This window comes from Telopea speciosissima, chromosome 3, assembly GCF_018873765.1.
Source record: "Telopea speciosissima isolate NSW1024214 ecotype Mountain lineage chromosome 3, Tspe_v1, whole genome shotgun sequence".
Classification (NCBI taxonomy): Eukaryota; Viridiplantae; Streptophyta; class Magnoliopsida; order Proteales; family Proteaceae; genus Telopea; species Telopea speciosissima.
The window spans coordinates 56,350,693-56,367,878 of record NC_057918.1 but is presented as its reverse complement, the minus strand read 5'-3'; the positions used below and the strand labels follow the sequence as shown (position 1 = coordinate 56,367,878).

The following is a 17,186-nucleotide window of genomic DNA, read 5'->3' as shown; positions in this document are numbered from 1 at the left end:
TCAATTTTAGAGTCCAGAGTAGAGTCGAAGTCAATTTCAATTTTATGGTAGGAATAGGATTGTTGAGTCTATAAATATTCTTGTAACCAGCGTATTATTAGATTAGAGAATTTTGAATAAATTTTATTTTGGGTTTTAACCGATGGCTGCCATTGGGTGTGCGTACCTCCCTTCCTTCTCCTAATTTTCTTCATCTTCTTCTTCTTCTCTGAGTGTCTTCACCCTTTACTCACGGAACCCTGTTCAGCAGTACTGTCAGGCCCTTGCAAAAACCGATTGAACTTCCCTCTGTTCAATCTCAGGTGTGGGGTTTATACTTGCCTACCAGAAGCTACTTCAACTCCAGGAGCTCTCATCCTAAAACCCCTGTTGAAGATAGAAACAGATCTGGTTTATCCACTGGAATCATCTTAAATATCAGTCTCTGATTTCAGATTTCATTGATCGATTGCAAGCAGAATTTTGTGGCTAATTCTCATTGCGATCGGCAGACCTTGGCACTGCAATTTTATTCCAGAAATTGCAAGAAGAATGATCTTCATATGAGGGAGTTCCCTCTGCAGGAACAACTCCAGTTCACCGCCTCTCTTTCTATCGTGTTATTGCAAAGTTGAAGACGACATAATAAGTCTTTAAAATTGCAAGTAAGGACAACTCATATTATTTACATAACCCCCCCCATATTTTCTGTTTTATCCCATTTATTTGTCTAATTCCAAGAATACCCCTCCCATAACACGTTATTAGCCCATTCACTTTTATCTTTTCTAGTTGACTCCATTAAATTACAGTTCTGCCACTCCTTTACAACTTCAAATTAATTACTGTTCTGCCATTACTCTTACAAATCTTCAAACTATGTACTATTTTGCCATCAACTTTGAATTTAAGTGCTCCTTTGCTTGGGTGGGTTCACAGGCAACCCGATAAAGGGTTATTCGAACCTGAGTCTGCATTAATTGGTATTGGAGCCAAATTTCGGGCAGTTACTAACCATGGCGGGTGGCCACATCACCAACATTGAGTTGTACAAATTATATCGGGAATTGGTTGAGAATCTACAAAAGAATGAGGCTAGAATTGAGAGAGGTGAAGCCAAGCTTGAGGCTAGATTTGAAAGGAATGAGGCTAAACTTGACAAATTTATGGAAGAGATGTTTGCTTTTATGAGGAGAATCGACAAACAAGTTGAAGTGGGAACGTCTAAACCACTTCCTCAGTTTCATACCTTACAGATTGAAGGTACACCTCAAAGACAACCTGATCCAATTATACCCAAGGACATCACCCGATAATTTTCTGATAGGGACTATGCATAGTTGTCGGGTCCGGATCCAAGTCGGAGGGTGTCCGCGAATATCGACATGCGCCGCCATGGCGCCATGGCAGCATGTCGACCATGTTTTATTTTTATTTTCTCATTTTTAATGTGTTAATAGATGTATACTCAGCATGTTTTATTTTTTCTTTGTTTCTCAAGTTTTAAGAAGAAAATTCAGAAATCGAAGAAGAAATCAAGAGGGAAAGAAGAAATCGAAAGAAATCAAGAGGGAAAGAAGACAGAAGAAGAAATCAAGAGGAAAGAAGCAGGAAGAAATCAAGAAGAAATCGAAAGAAATTGAAGAGGAAGAAGAAATCGAGGAAGAAGAAATCAAATAGGAAGAAGAAATCGAGAGGAAAGAGAGTCGAAGAAGAAATCAAAGAGGTCAAGATGACAACTATGGGACTATTTAGGTTCAAGAGTTTAGTGGTGAGAAGGGGCCAGAGGAATTTCTTGATTGGCTTACCAAGGTTGAAAGGGTCTTTGCTTATAAATCCTTTCCGGATGAGAAGAAGTGTGAACTAATCCTCACCAAATTTATCAGGTATGCATGTTCATGGTGAGATGATGTATTACACTTGAGGCTTATTAGACGACTTGGACCCATTACCAATTGGGAGGTCAGGAAACAGATTTTGAACGAGAAATTTGTTCTTCCTAATTATTAGAAGGAATTGTTTCACAAATTGTTCAATTTTCAGCAAGGCAGCAAGGATGTGGATACTTATACTCTAGAGTTCCACAAATTATCTTCAAGGTGCCGACTTCAGGAGACAAATCGATAGCGGGTTATGAGATATATCAGCAGGTTAATACTGAGATTCGATTAGAGTTGGCTAACATTGAATTCAGGTCCGTTGATTTGGCTGCAGCTCATGCCAAGACAGCTGAAGAAAAGTATAGTTATCTGAAGGATATGCTCAAGACTCCTTCAGCTTATAAACCCCTGCCATGGATCGAAGAAAAGAAGCATGAACCCCGCAGAGTGGAAGAAAAGAAGCCGGAATCTAACAAAGGCAATGATTCGGTGAAGAACATTGTGTCCCGTAATTGTGGCGAAAAGGGTCATTTTGGCAACAAATGTTCCCAGAACTTGCCCCATAAATGTAGCATAGAAACAACCAACAGCGAAGGATGATGTTGATGATGTAAACTTATACCCTTACCCTTTGGATGAGAATGATAATACTTATGATGATGATGAAGTTGAAGCTCACTCCGCCAGCCTTACATCATTCGCAAATGGACTTGTTGATAAAGCTCCCCTCTTCAGGTAGAAGGGTATTCTTCTGTACGACTAGTTCTCCAGATGTTCATACAATTGTAGATACTAGGCAAAAGCAAATTCCATCTCTGTCGATTTTGTTCGAGCACAAAACCTTCCATAGAAACAAATTTTCAAGAACATTCATGTGCGAGGTTTTGGACCTACAGCTCGAGAAGAGGCCACTGCAATAGTTTGAATGCAGCTACAGTTTGGGCCATTACAGTACCATGTGCCTTGCTTAGTCACCTTGTTGGCGCATTGCGACATTCTTCTAGGGTGACCTTGGCAACGGCATGCTAGTATTCTCTATGACGGTGCACGAAACACTATCAAAGTAAGGCAAGGAGGGTGTACATTTCTAATGTTTTCTCATGCATTGAAGGATATGCCGTGGCGACAACAGTTTTCTCCTCCTCCAGCTATGGATCACTTTCTCCTCCCTGCTCATGGAGTTGCAGTTCGATCGTCTACCTCAAGATATGTGCCACCTCATCGTCGAAATAATTACAAAGCATCTTGGGTTCACAACCTAACTCGATGGAGTCAAGTTCTTTTAAGACCAGGAGAGTTGATGCAATTAGGCGCAGGTTTAATAAGGGATAATAATGTAATTTTCCTTTTTTATTTTTATTATCTTGTTAGAGTCATTAGTAGCAAGAATCTGTTTCAATTTTAGAGTCCAGAGTAGAGTCGAAGTCAATTTCAATTTCATGGTAGGAATAGGATTGTTGAGTCTTTAAATATATTCTTGTAACCAGCATATGATTCAGATTAGAGAATTTTGAATAAATTTTATTTTGAGTTTAACCAATGGCTGCCATTGGGTGTGTGTACCTCCCTAGTCTCTCCTGATTTTCTTCATCTTCATCATCTCCTTCTTCTTCTCTGAGTATCTTCACCCTTTACTCATGGAACCCTGTTCAGCAGTACAGTACCGTCAGGCCTTTGCAAAAACCGATTGAACTTCCCTCTGTTCAATCTCAGGTTTGGGGTTTATACTTGCCTACCAGAAGCGACTTCAACTCCAGGAGCTCTCTTCCTAAAGCCCTTGTTGAAGATAAAGCAGATCTGGTTTCTCCACTGGAATCATCTTCAATATCAGTCCCTGATTTCAGATTTCACTGATCGATTGCAAGCAGAATTTTATGGCTAATTCTCATTGGAATCGGCAGACCTTGGCACTGCAATTTTATTCCAGAAACTCTTTCTATCGTGTTATTGCAAGGTTGAAAACGACATAATAAGTCTTTAAAATTGCAAGTGAGGAAAACTCATATTATTTGCATAAAATCCCCATATTTTCTAATGCTATTCTGTTTATCCCATTTATTTGTCTAATTCCAAGAACACCCCTCCCATTAACACGTTATTAGCCTATTCACTTTTCTCTTTTCTAGTCGACTCCATTAAATTACAGTTCGGCCACTCCTTTACCATCTCAGATTAATTACAGTTCTGCCATTGGTCTTACAAATCTTCAAACTATTTACTATTTTGCCATCAACTTTGAATTTAGGTGCTCCTTTGCTTGGGTGGGTCCACAAGCAACCCGATAAAGGGTTATTTGACCCCGAGTCTGCATTACAAGGGGTTCACTCAGACATATGGAATTGATTATCAGGAGACCATTGCTCCAGTTGCCAAACTAAACACTGTCAGAGTATTGTTGTCTAGTGTTGTAAATCTGGGATGGGATCTGCAACAGTTGGATGTGAAGAATGCCTTCCTCCATGGAGAACTCGATGAGGAGGTATGCATGGATATTCCACCAGGTTTCTCATGTGACAAAACCTAGGGCAAAGTTTGCAAATTGAAGCATGCACTTTATGGACTGAAGCAGTCACCTCGAGCGTGGTTTGGCAGGTTTCACAAGGCTATGATTTCTATGGGATATAAATAGAGTAATGTTGATTATACTCTGTTTATCAAAAGGGTGGGTGATAAGATCAACATTTTCATAGTCTATGTTGATGACATTGTGGTAACTAGAAATGATGGTAATGAGGTCAGTCAGCTGAAGAGGTTTCTTGGACAGGAGTTCGAAATTAAGGATCTGGGAAAACTAAGGTACTTCCTTGGAATTGAAGTTGTCCGATCTTCAAAGGGCATCTTTCTCTCTCAAAGGAAGTATATCCTGGATTTATTGTCTAAGACTGGGTTATTAGGATGTCATCCTTCTAATACACCTAAGGATACTAATGTGCGGCTCAAGGAGAAGGAGGGTGAACCTGTTGATAAGAGTTGATATCATGGTTTGGTAGGGAAGCTGATTTATCTTTCACATACATATCTTGACATTGCTATAGCGATGAGTCATGTGAATCAGTTTATACATGACCCTTACTCTTCTCATATGGAGTTTGTTCTTCATATTCTTCGTTACTTGAAATTTCAGGGAAAGGGATTCTTATGTCTCCTCATGATCACCTGTGGATAGAGGCCTATACAGTTGTTGATTGTGCTAGTTCTCTTGACAGAAAGTCTATCTTTGGGTATTGTATTTTTGTAGGTGGGAATCTTGTCACTTGTCACAGCAAGAAGCAGAATGCAGTCGCTCATTCTAGTATTGAAGCAGAATTCTGTGCTATGGTACAAGGTATTTATGAGCTATTATGGCTTAAGGGTCTACTACAAGACCTTGGTGTTCCTGTTCGTCTTCCTATAATATTGTATTGTAACAACAAGGCAGCGACCAACATTGCTCATAATCCGCTACAGCATGATCGTACCAAACATGTTGAGATTGAGAAGCATTTTATCAAGGAGAAGTTGGAAGGACTGGTTTGTGTTCCATTTGTGAAATCTGGTGACCAGCTAGCTGATATCTTCACTAAGAGACTGGCTGGCCGATTGTTTCATCCCATTCTAGTCAAGTTGGGCATGTTTGACATCTTTGCTTCAACTCGTGGGGGAGTGTTGAATTATGTACACCAGAATACCGTGGGGGTATTCTGGTCATTTGGAGTTTATTTTTATGTATAGGACGGACTCTTTAATAGGGTCGGCTATAGTAGGGTTATTTGTGTTCTATGTAATTTATTCTTTCATTATATAAGAGGCTTGGGTTGATCATAAGATCATTCAAGCATTACATCTCTAATTGTTCTGCTAACAACATGAATCCATGTAGCTGACCCCATTTAGTTGGGATAAGGTTTAGTTGTTATTGGGCTCTTTCCAATCCTTCAGAAAAAACTACAAACATAGACATAACCCAACTGTCTACCTTAGACTGGCTTCATACTCATGGACAGTTGCTATGCATGGTTTCCCACCCGGTTTAGTATAAGGCTTGTGGCAGCATCCATATACAGTTGCTATGAGGTGAACACTAAGTTATCAAATAGGGAGGACCATTAACCAAAATAAAAGCTATGCACAGGAGGTTATAAGTTCTGGTTCCTCCCAGAGTTCAGGGTAGGTGCCATTGAAAAGGTAACTGAACAATTGACCATCATGAATCAGTGGGATCCTGAGCCAGGTATACAGATGCACTTAGGAGCATAGGAATCATATTTTAAATTTAAGTAATTATCCAGTCAGATCATTTCTATTAGGTCAGAATCCTTACCAGGCATAACACTCAAAGCCCTAGCCTCAACAGTCACATAATCTGGATTTGCAACAATCATAGGAAGCTTCTTTGCAGCACAATGCTCCAATATTTTTTCAAGATCTTCGAGTTTCATAGGAAGTGTTGCACCAGACGAAAGACCAAGTGCTTCAGTTCCATGGACCAGAACAAAGTCCGCAATTTCAGCATTCTCCACAACTTGCAAACCTAGACCCTGAAACGAGGAATTATATAGGAAATTTGACAGCTACAGCATACTGAAATTCCCTACATATTTTGAAGTAGTTAAATAAATTGATACAGAATTAATGAACTACAATCATGTGGTCAGCAATTAGAATTGACATTTGGAAACTTCTGTAAGTAAGATCGTGTCTAGATGTTTTGCCAGGGTTCACTAAAGTATCAAAAGTCATAGGATAGGTATTTTGGGTCTGTTGGATTACTTTCAGCAGGAGAGACTTTTGTTCACCATTTTTTGTTAGAATTCAGTCCACATATAGGAATAGAAAGATTATATCTCCAATGCACATGACGATTAAACATTGCACTTCTTTCAAACTGGAAATATCATGTACATCTGGATTCACAAATAGCCATTCCATTCGTAACAGCTAATTATGCTTCAATTACATTTAATTACTAGCATACCATTAGTGTCAATCTTCATTCATGTTTCAGAAAGAAGTATTTTGAGTTACAGGTAAGAAAACTTAAGGGAGGACAATGGTCCTCCTTCAATTTCAACGGAAAGGTTCCAACAATTTAGGAAACTCATAAGCTCTGAAGGAAAAGATAGAAAGGGTGACAAAGACAACCTCATGCAGACAGGCAAGAAGCTTGTAGATATACACTGGAATTGCAGACACTGACAGAACAGAGGACAAGTCTCTAGAAAGGTAAATTGGAGAGAGTGATACTCTTAAATAACAATTATTCATAAACATATGTTCAGTCAACTTTATGGTCATATGAAGCTTGCATTTTGTAAACAAATTTTGGTAGAGATTTTTGACTCATGGATATCCCCAAAATGTAAAATAAAGATGCAGAGATGATCTCTTTAAACCACTCCAACTCTTACATACCTCTAGAGATATTGCACCTCGATTACTCCATGTCATGTGAATGCAAGCCCTTCCCAATGCTGCAAACCATGCATCATCCCTCCTATTTGCATCAAAATCGACAACCCCATCACAGTTTCAGATTCCAATCAATGCATAAAAAAACCGATAACAATACCATGATTTTTCTTCAAGAAAATGTGAATAAATAAAATGGATGTTCCCAAAACCCAAACCAGTATGTTTGTTACATCCACACGAGAAATACCAGGGTGATGAAGACCATGCATCTTATTCTCAGAGAAATATTGTACATGAGGTGCACATGCCAGAAGGATACAACCGACCACTTAATGAATCCCAGAAATAGATATTCCATACTAGAGATTGGCTCAAAGGGATGTTACTAACATATAACATTTCTTTTTTCTTTTAGACCTGTCAGGGAAAGTTAATGACTTGTGCAGAACAGCTTAAAGATCCTATTGGGATTGAATTTTTCCTACGATCTTAAGAGTCAATCTTACCATACATCAATCTCCACCAGATGCAGACCCCAGAACAGGAAACATGAGATTTCTCTGAGTTTCAAGGGTCCACAGCCAAGATACCTCCTTAAAACAATCACATTTACTTCAGACAATTGTAAGCAATGAGGGATTACTCTTGTTCACTGAATACATGTTTTGGCTTCGATATTTCAATATAAACAAGTCACTTATTGATATGCATAAGTTACTGTTTGTGACCTAACTAATACTCGGGTAAAACCATAATTTGGATAAATTAACTATGATTTGTTTCTGTAGTCTACAAAGAGGAAGGAGCACATTCTCTATTTCTGTAGGGAAGAAAAAGAAAACCAAGTCAAATATTTCCCAACCTTCAATAGGATCAACAAATCTCCAAGTCAAAAATACAAATTAATGAATCCCAAGTGCTTCATTATATCCTCATATGGGTGTAATTCTCCAATAAAAAGAATATATCTGTCCTAAGTTCCTAACAAGGCACATACTAGACTGATGTTTTTTAGCACGAATGGCACAACGCAACTTTAATGCCTTAACTAGTACTAAAACCATAAGAGAAGAGGAAAATATAGTTTTTTTGTAACTAAGGTCAAGGTCCTTCAGAGCTAATTCTGAACCTAGTTGAGTATAGATGATCAGGTCCTAATACTGCAGATTTATTGTTGAGTGATTTGCAGGATGAATCAACAGTACAAATTGCGACTTGTATATCTCCATATTCCATAATAGTATTAGACAACACAGATGCCCTAACATCATAAAAGATCTTAATCCTTGTTTACAGAAGATATGGCAGTTATGACCTTTGCAGGTATTGATGCGTTAATTCTCCACTAGTGATTGCCCCCAGGAACAATGAAGGATCAAACCCAAGGCTCTTCAATTTCTCCATGGTAACTGATGCACGTCTCGATGAATTACTAATTATCACCATCTTGGCTCCATTGCTTGCAAGTTTTTCTACTATTACCCAGAAAATACAGTTAACCAATTATAAGCATCTTAATACAACGCAACTGAAGAGCAACCTAATTCTAGAAGCTTAAACAAATGCAAATAGCAACTCAAAACTTACAAGTTGAAACGGCACCTGGATAAGGTTGTTTACCATCATGAAGAACTCCAAACTGATCTAAAAACCACGCCTACACATTTGCCAGTTTATGTGAGAAGATTTCAGGGCGTGCAAGACATTTTAAAATAGGGAAAATTTTTACGTCACTATGTTTACTGGAGTATAACGCTTCACTATTTGCCACCTGGCAGTATATGGATACATCCTTATGAGTGGCGACCAGACAAGCATCTAACCCATGTACTACCAAGTGGCAAATAGTGAAGCATCATACTTTGCTAGGTATAGTGGCGCCTTGAAAGACCCTTTAAATTACCAATATGAATAAGAAGATAATTTAAATTACAGAATATTTCACTCCAAAAGAGTTTAGCAGTTCCACGGATCAAGTTATTGTTAACCCACAAAATTAATAGTTCAAAATTTTAAACTATTTAATTAAAAACCAGGAAGAATCAAGAGGTCAAAAAGGTTAAGTCTTGCCCACAAATGTGTCATTCAGTTGCATACCAGAAATATTGGGAGCCTAGAACCAGATGTCACATTTCTGCTTTACCGGGATGCAGGTAAGGCTATTTCATGCATGCATTTATCCAAGAGTGAGATCAATCTAACACCAAATCCTAAGGAACTAAAAGTCTAAAACTAAGCTATATTGGGACCGGAAATTGGCTACACATATGGGCATAACATACATTAAGTTTTTTGTTGAAGAACAATTGGCTATCCAAGAGTAAGATGATCAATTTGATTTCCTTGCCTCAAGTTCTTTTGGTATAGCATTAGGAAATCCAGACCAAAAAAGATTATTGATTTTTTTTTTTAATTTGATAATTAATTGGTATCCTAGATTAAAAAGGTGAAAACTTCTCCCTTTAATTATTTTAAAAAGATCCTCATCAAACCACCTCTGAAAAATAAGAAGGGTTGAAATCACTAAGGTACTTAGCTTGAACTAGTTTAGAAGATTCACATTTATGATTGTTTCTAATGAACTGTCACCCAAATTTAGGTTAACAAGCTGTAATATAATCCTCAACACGGAAAAAAAAAAAAAAAGAGTTATCTTGGATTTAATACCAACTCATTATTATTAAACTTCAATAGGTACGAATTCCACAAGTTTAAGAACAGTACTTCTTCAATGACATTACTCAATTATGACTTAAAAAAGGAATGCAAATCTCCCCATAAACTGTGATGTCTAGATTTAACCTCCCTGATTGAGCCAAATTATTCAAACTTGTAACTTTAATTCTTACTCTAAGGAAAAATATATAATAAGGAAGAAAAAGACCTAATGAATGGATTCTACTTTCTCGCTTCGTCAATTCTTAGTTTCAATTTTGGGTTACCTTAAAGGAACGATTTTCAGCAAGGTATCGAATTCCACCAAAACTAGGGATGAACTGAACCTCATTTGAAAAAACTGAACACCTGGAGACCATATCTTCCTTGAAATAAGGAAGCTTCTTTACGAAACACGCTGCAAATGGGTTTCAAGATTAGCAATAAAACAAAAACAAAATATTTTTTTTTGAAACTGAAGAATCTGAATATGAGAGAGAGAGAGAGAGAGAGAGAGAGATTACTCGCAGGTTGCAACAGTTGGAATTTCGAGTATATGGTCCGAATCAACCACTTTCACGAGTAAATGCATGGTCAATGAACTATTTATAGATGGGTAAATTTCATGGACACTCCCTGTAGGTTAGTCGAATGGCACAGACACCCCAAAAACTATCAAAATATCAGACATCTCTTATAATATGACTTTATTTCAACTTAGTCCACTCCATTAGGTTTGTACAGTTAAGTGATTGTTAACACTTTTTTAATGGCGAAAGTACCCTTACCACAGGATAAACTTCCCATAATACCCTTAAGGTTAAACCCCAAATACAAACATCATTCTCATCATCGTCTTCGATGGTTGGAAGGCGGAAGAAGCAAGGACAAGGAAGGGAGCTTCTGCAATCGACACCATTCTTTCTTCGATTTCCATCCTCTGAAGGCGGAAGACGCAAAAACAACAAGATCGGTATGTGTTTTCCATAATCAGGGGAAATTCTTCACTCTAAATGAAGAAATGTTTGACTATAAGGGTTTCCGAAACTGAGTAATCCAGAAATAGACATTACGGACCGAAAACATGGCAAGAATCCCACACCGCCTTAGTGTTTACAAGGAACTCCTTCGGCTCCAGAGAAGAACCAACATCAAAACGACACTTACTGAATCCAAAAACAGAGTAGTAATTTGTTATCCCAGTCTCTCTAATGAATTCTCTGAAGATGGATACACTGACCCTTTTGTCCCCTTTCGTTCCGTCAAGTACCCATTTAACTCCTCTGGTTTCGTTCTCTACTAGAAGCTCAGCAAGCTCCCACTCGTGTTTCCACACTTTGAAATGCTATACTCCCATTGCTTCAGCTTTAGGTTTCTCTGAAATCATTCTTTTTCTTACTTTCTCTCTCAACTTTCGATCGTAATGGATTCGGGGTTTTATGCTTTTCTGAAATCTCGGTTCAATGAAAGCTTTTGATCATTGAATTTAGTTTTCTTTGATGTGATTTTGTGCTTCAATTCATCAAGCTCACAACGATATAGAGAAGTTCGCAGAAGCTTCTAAGAAAGGAAACATATTTCCGCTCTATCACTATATCGTCGAAGTTGAAGCTCTGGATTGCTCCTTGTGATAAAGATGAACTACTTGTGTCACCCCCGCCAAACACTTTTTTCGATTCAATTGGGTCTCAATATGTTTTTTTCCCATAATCCACAGGTGATGGTCGCCGGAGATGGAGTTGCCGCAATTGATTGTCGCTAGAGTTGGAGTTGTGCAAGTGATAGTCGCCCAAGATCGCAATGATGTAGTTCTCCAACAGTATGAAGAGGCAAGAAGATGGAATCAGAGGTTTTAATTTAAATAACTAAGGGGTTAAAATGGACATTTCAACTTTGGTTGCTACCTATGCTTAACATCAAGGGGAAGGTTGATATTTTGATAGTTTTTGAGGTGTCCATGCCATTTGACTAACCTACAGGGGGTGTCCATGAAATTTACCCATTATAGATATAATTAGAAATTGAAAGGGAAAAAAAAACTCCTCTCCCCCTTTATAAGGACTTAAAAGCACTGCCAACTCCCTCCTTGTCCTTCAAAGCATGATCTTGAGAAAAATAAGCAATGGGAAGAATTCTTTATTTTGGGATGATCCCTGGATCCCGTCTATTAAGGACTTCTCAATTCCCCATTCTCTTAATTTAATTAGCGCGGGACCTGGTAAGTCACTTGTGCTTTTCTAATCAATGGAATATCTCTCTGCTATCATATTTTCTCCCTTATCTAATGATGGTGATAGTTGGTGGTGCACGAGAGAGAGGAGGGATGGCGAGTGGGAGTCTTGCGGGGGTGCTTCAGAAGGAGGTGGAGTCGTTTGAAGATGCAGATGATGAGGATGATCAGCATCCTCCGAGTGAGAGGGGTGTGGCTACTCGGGTTGGGGACTCGACGGTGGTTCCACCTGCCATTGGGAGTGGGAAGTCTTTTGCAGATGCAGTTGGGAAGGTTGTTTTCCCGGACATGGCAACTCTTCCAAGTCCTATTGATGAAGGGGGTGTTACTCGAGTGAAGATCTCTCAAGGAGCTTACGAAGCACAGATTCAAAGGTTCAAATTTGCTCTAATAGGTCGGCTTAATCTGCAGCAAGTGTCTTTTGCTCAGTTGCATTCTGCGATCAGGGACTCGTGGAGACTGAAAGAGTCAGTGTACACGATCCCGATTGGAAAAGGTTTTATTATTTTTTGATTCTCTTCGGAGTCGAACATGTCTTTGATCTGGCGGAGAAGTCTGATTAAGATTGGATCTTAGATCATTTGGTTTCAAAGATGGTGACCGGACTTCAATGTCAATGCAGTCACCAGTCTCACAAACTGGTTTGGGTCAGGTTCCACGAGTGGTGGTGAAGGTGGCGATGCAAATCAGGAAAGTTCTTCCCATTTTGGGGAGGATGAGGAGTGTGCGGCTTTGGTAGGGGAGGGAGATAATCATGCCCTGATTGTGCGCCCTCCTTTGGAAAGTAATGCTATCCTTACTCCAACTCAATATCCTCTTGGGATTCTTGATGAAGTGGCAGATCCTTTTAGGAGTGCTGACCACGTTTCTCCCTTAGGGAGATTTCCTTCTCAAATTGTGGTTGTGGGTGTGGATATGGCCCATGAATCTGGGCATGGATCGGGGTCAAGGTGGTAGGCTATGGGTCATGGCCGGGTTGTGAACAATCGTGGCTCTAGTTCGGTGAGGCCTGCTGGGGATGCGCTTGGTGGGCGTGCTAGGGGTGGTTCCATTGAGGTTCGGCTTCCGATTGGGGAGGCTCATGTGGTGGACTCCCTTGCACCTACGACTCTCATTGATGGTATGGTGGTGGTTCATGCGGATGGGGTCACTCAGACTGATTTGGCCATGGTAGTTGCGGAGCAGGCTGGTATGCAGGCTCAATTGAAGCAGCGCAAAGGGAAGAAGGCGCGTGAGGTGGAGGTTTCGGCTCACAAACGGTCTGACCGTTTAGCTTCCAAATCTGTAGTTATCCAATGAAAGCTCTTTTTTGGAATATTAGAGGAGTTAAGAAGAGCGCTGCTTAGGAGGCGTTGGAGTCTATCTTGATAAAGTTTTCCCTGGATGTTGTGTATAGCTGAACTGAAGATTGAGGTGATTCGTTTCCCTACCCTATTTTTTAATAAGCTAGGTTATGTTGCTGATGTTATTCATAATGAGAGGGTTGGTATGGTTCCTAACTTGTGGGTGATCTGGAGATTGGGGCTAAGTAAGCCTGGGGTTATCTCTCTCTTGGATCAGCAGCTATCTATTTCAGTTTTATGGAATTTAGTAGAAAGATAGGATCACCAATTTCCCTTAATGGGGTGTTGCGTCCCTACTCCCTTCTGGGTTTGGAGGCATGACATGGCGACTTTTAATTTAAAGGTCTTTGTTTGCTGGCTTTTCCTAACAAGGGTCTGAAATGCAATGAACGACACGGTCCCAACAAGGTCCTCTGTGTCTTTTAGTGGCCTTTAAAGTATATGAGAGTTACTTACAAAATAGGTTACAAGAATGAACATTAAAGCATAGAAACCTATGCTAATGGTATCTTCTTCTTCATGATGCTTCAAGGACAAGTTCTTCATCTTCATCTTGAAGGCTCTCTAGTTCAAGCTTTAGACAACCATTCCCTTTTGCTCCAATATGCTTGTATACACTCCATCATGTACTCTCTTTGATGTCTTTGAATGTAGGATTGATTATAGATATTTCACAATTAAATACATGTTAATAATCCCAGTGTCACTATCCAAGTTATTTCATCACTAAAACATAGAGGAATGGATCGTATAATCAACAAACATAACATCGGAAAACTTTAGGGATGGTTCGGTCATTAAATAATGATTATCTTCATCATATAGATGAAATACAATTAAAGATTAATTATAAGATATAAAAGATTACATGAAAGTTTCTTGCAATTATAGAACTTCCTAGGAAAAGATTAAAAATATTACAAAAATATAAATACAAATAAGATTAATTAAAAGATGACCAATACTACGTTATCCATGGTTTGTGGTGCATGACTGATTGTTTCTATAGCCTTACCTTAATTCAATCACGTGGAAAATTACCCACGGTTTTAGGGAAGCTAATTCAATTGTGAATTTTTTGGCGAAGGAAGCTGTAAAGTCGGACACCTCATTAGTGATGGTCAACTTCTTGATGCACATCAATGAGGAGCTAGCATATGATGCTATGTCCAGACCTAGATTCCATTTTTAAGATATCGTTTGTGGGCCCATGCTGATGGCAATGCTGAAGGTTTTGGGTGCCATTCTCCCTTTGTGGTTGTATCCATCTGGGAATGCCCAGACGTTAATATTTGTATATTCATTTTCTTTTCTTCTTTAGTAAAATTCCATCCTTCTAGCCAAAAAAAGAAGAATCCTTTCAAATAAAAGTTTTGATATATTGCTTTTGGCATTCTTAACCAGTATTAGTTTATATATATATATATATATATATATATATATATATACAAGTCTGATGCAACCCAAATGCATCACATTGCTATACAAGAGCCACTTAGGAGGTCAGCCCATATAAAGGCCTAAGCCCATCAAATCCACAATGTCGGGGCCAAGTCAAGACCAAAAACCAACCCCATACATGACCGACCCTAACCAAATCCAAAAATCTAGCCCAAATAACTTAAAGAGTCATCTCCTTAGTGCTTGATGATCTGGCAGCCCTTCTCCCAAAGATTCTTGGTCCAAGCTACTTCAACTACTCCCTCCAAGAGTCTTTCTTGAAGACTACAAAGAGGCTAAAAGTATTTATAACAAGTGCAACACCCTATGTTATCTTTTCGATTTTTTTTTTTTTCATTTCTTCTTTTAATCTCAATCATTGGTATATCATTAAGATCAAGGGTTGAGATGTTGTAGTAATTTTTAGGGTTTGCTTCATTTTCCTATACAAGGCCTAGCTATGTTGTTTATAAGGCATTGAGTTTTGATAATACAAAGTGCTTGATGTATTCCCTTGAACCTTGAAGAGTTTTTATTGAAACCTAGAACGGTTTCTCACCAACCTTGAAGAGCTGGAGATTTTCTTGGGTTACTTGCATCCTAAAAGTGTTGCAAAAGCACTCTTGGTGCTACAACACATCCTAGAAGAGTGGTGTTTCAGTCCCATACTTATCCTTTTTACAAAAGTCCAAAATTACTTCTTTGTTTCATTTAAAAAATCCATCCTTACACAAACCCTATCTTCATGACTATTTTTCACCATCCTAAAATTAGAACATGAGAAAATTATAATTTACAAACTTTGTACCTCACGAGTTTTCTTTTATTTGGATTTGGAATCAACACATTCTGAGTTATATTTAGAGAGTTATGTTCATTTTTCCAAACTGGCATAGTTCTGGAAAATCCTGAATCTGAGATCAAGTTTATTGGAGCTTATTTCTATCAATCTCTCGATCGGAGTCCAACAACCTATCTTGAGGCTTGCAGTATCAGAAGTTTTAAGAAGAGAAACTGTTGGCTACACAATATATTTCATTCAACATGCACTATTTGCAACAAGGTTTGTTGGTTCATTATAAACTCCAGTTGCATAGAAATTTTCTTTCGGAAAAGGTGACACGAAAGTTACAATGGGAGATGAAAAAACACCCTACACCATACAAAATCACATTGATACAAAAGGATGTTGAGGTAATTGTCTCTAAACAATACTTGGTTTTTTTTCTATTGCTTCTCGATACTTTGAAGAAGTGTGGTGTGATGTGCTTCCTATGGAGGCATGCTATTTGATTCTTGGCCACCCTTGATAGCAAGAAAGAGAGGCAATCCATGATGGTAAAAAGAGTATATATTCATTATTTATAATAGCAAAAAACCTGTTCTAGCACCTTCAAACAAACCCCTTAGAACTCCTTTAATTGAGGACGTTTCATCTTAAATTTTGAATACTTTCAAAGATGTCATAAATGAGAATGTATTATATGTGAATTGTTAACAACAACCCACCTAAAAAAGAGGCCTTTTATGTGCCTTCAAAGGGGCAATAAATTTACAGAGGATAACCCTGATAAACAAGTCGATGTTAATGCCGAAGAATAAGTTGATTGGAGCTCAAATCCAATCTCTGACGAGTATCAAAATGAAGAAGACAACAAATCAGATTTTGATTCAGAAGTGCAACCGGATATCTATCCATTTTATGGAACATCAGAAACACTAAAGTTGAATGATTGTGTCTCCTTTGATTCAAGGGCACCGTTAGTATTCGATGAAAAGCCTGAGGAAGAACTCAATGCACATAATAACTTCAACCTGCTCAAACTAGAAATTGATTTGGAAGCACCTCATGATTTTGTATTATGCCAACCAAATCAAAATTTCCTCATGATGAAGAAAAGGAAAGTCATGATTCATCTTTGGAAAAGCCAACATAATATGAGGTAAGTTATGATATTCTTCAAGACTCAGTTGAAGATCGAGGAGCCAATTCTCCGCTTAGATGGCTGTAGGCGCAATGGATGAAGATCGATCCGCGACCTCTTTCTGGCGTGGTGCACCCGAGTGTGGGAGCGGTGTGGGGATTGTTGTTGATGGTGTAGGGAGTCGCCACCTAGATCAGGGTCTAGGACCCACAAATGGTGCCCGTTCTTCGGAGAAGGGCGCTAATTAACTCCAATGACTCAATGGATGGTCTGCTCCAGATCTCTGGGTAGGTGTCAAGTTACGGGTTGGGAAGGTGTTAGGCACCCAGCAACCGCCCGGCCG

At 38.8% G+C, this 17,186-nt stretch overlaps 1 protein-coding gene across 3 annotated transcripts in view; it reads right to left on the bottom strand.

Annotated features, from left to right (window-relative positions):
• The window catches only part of LOC122656479, a 30,486-nt gene extending 20,021 nt beyond the window's left edge, over positions 1-10,465 (bottom strand). Inside the window, exons 1-6 of one of the 3 annotated variants that reach the window (XM_043851011.1) lie at positions 10,430-10,465; positions 10,193-10,323; positions 8,838-8,907; positions 8,566-8,725; positions 7,251-7,332; positions 6,160-6,376 (exon numbers count right to left, since the gene is read on the bottom strand). In XM_043851011.1, the coding sequence (XP_043706946.1) occupies positions 6,160-6,376; positions 7,251-7,332; positions 8,566-8,725; positions 8,838-8,907; positions 10,193-10,285 (622 nt within the window). In that variant the 5' untranslated portion in view covers positions 10,286-10,323; positions 10,430-10,465. Of the gene's footprint in view, positions 1-6,159; positions 6,377-7,250; positions 7,333-8,565; positions 8,726-8,837; positions 8,908-10,192; positions 10,360-10,429 lie in introns of those variants that run through there. The other 2 variants (XM_043851013.1, XM_043851014.1) reach the window with 2 other exon arrangements.
• Positions 10,466-17,186: the final 6,721 nt, after the last annotated feature.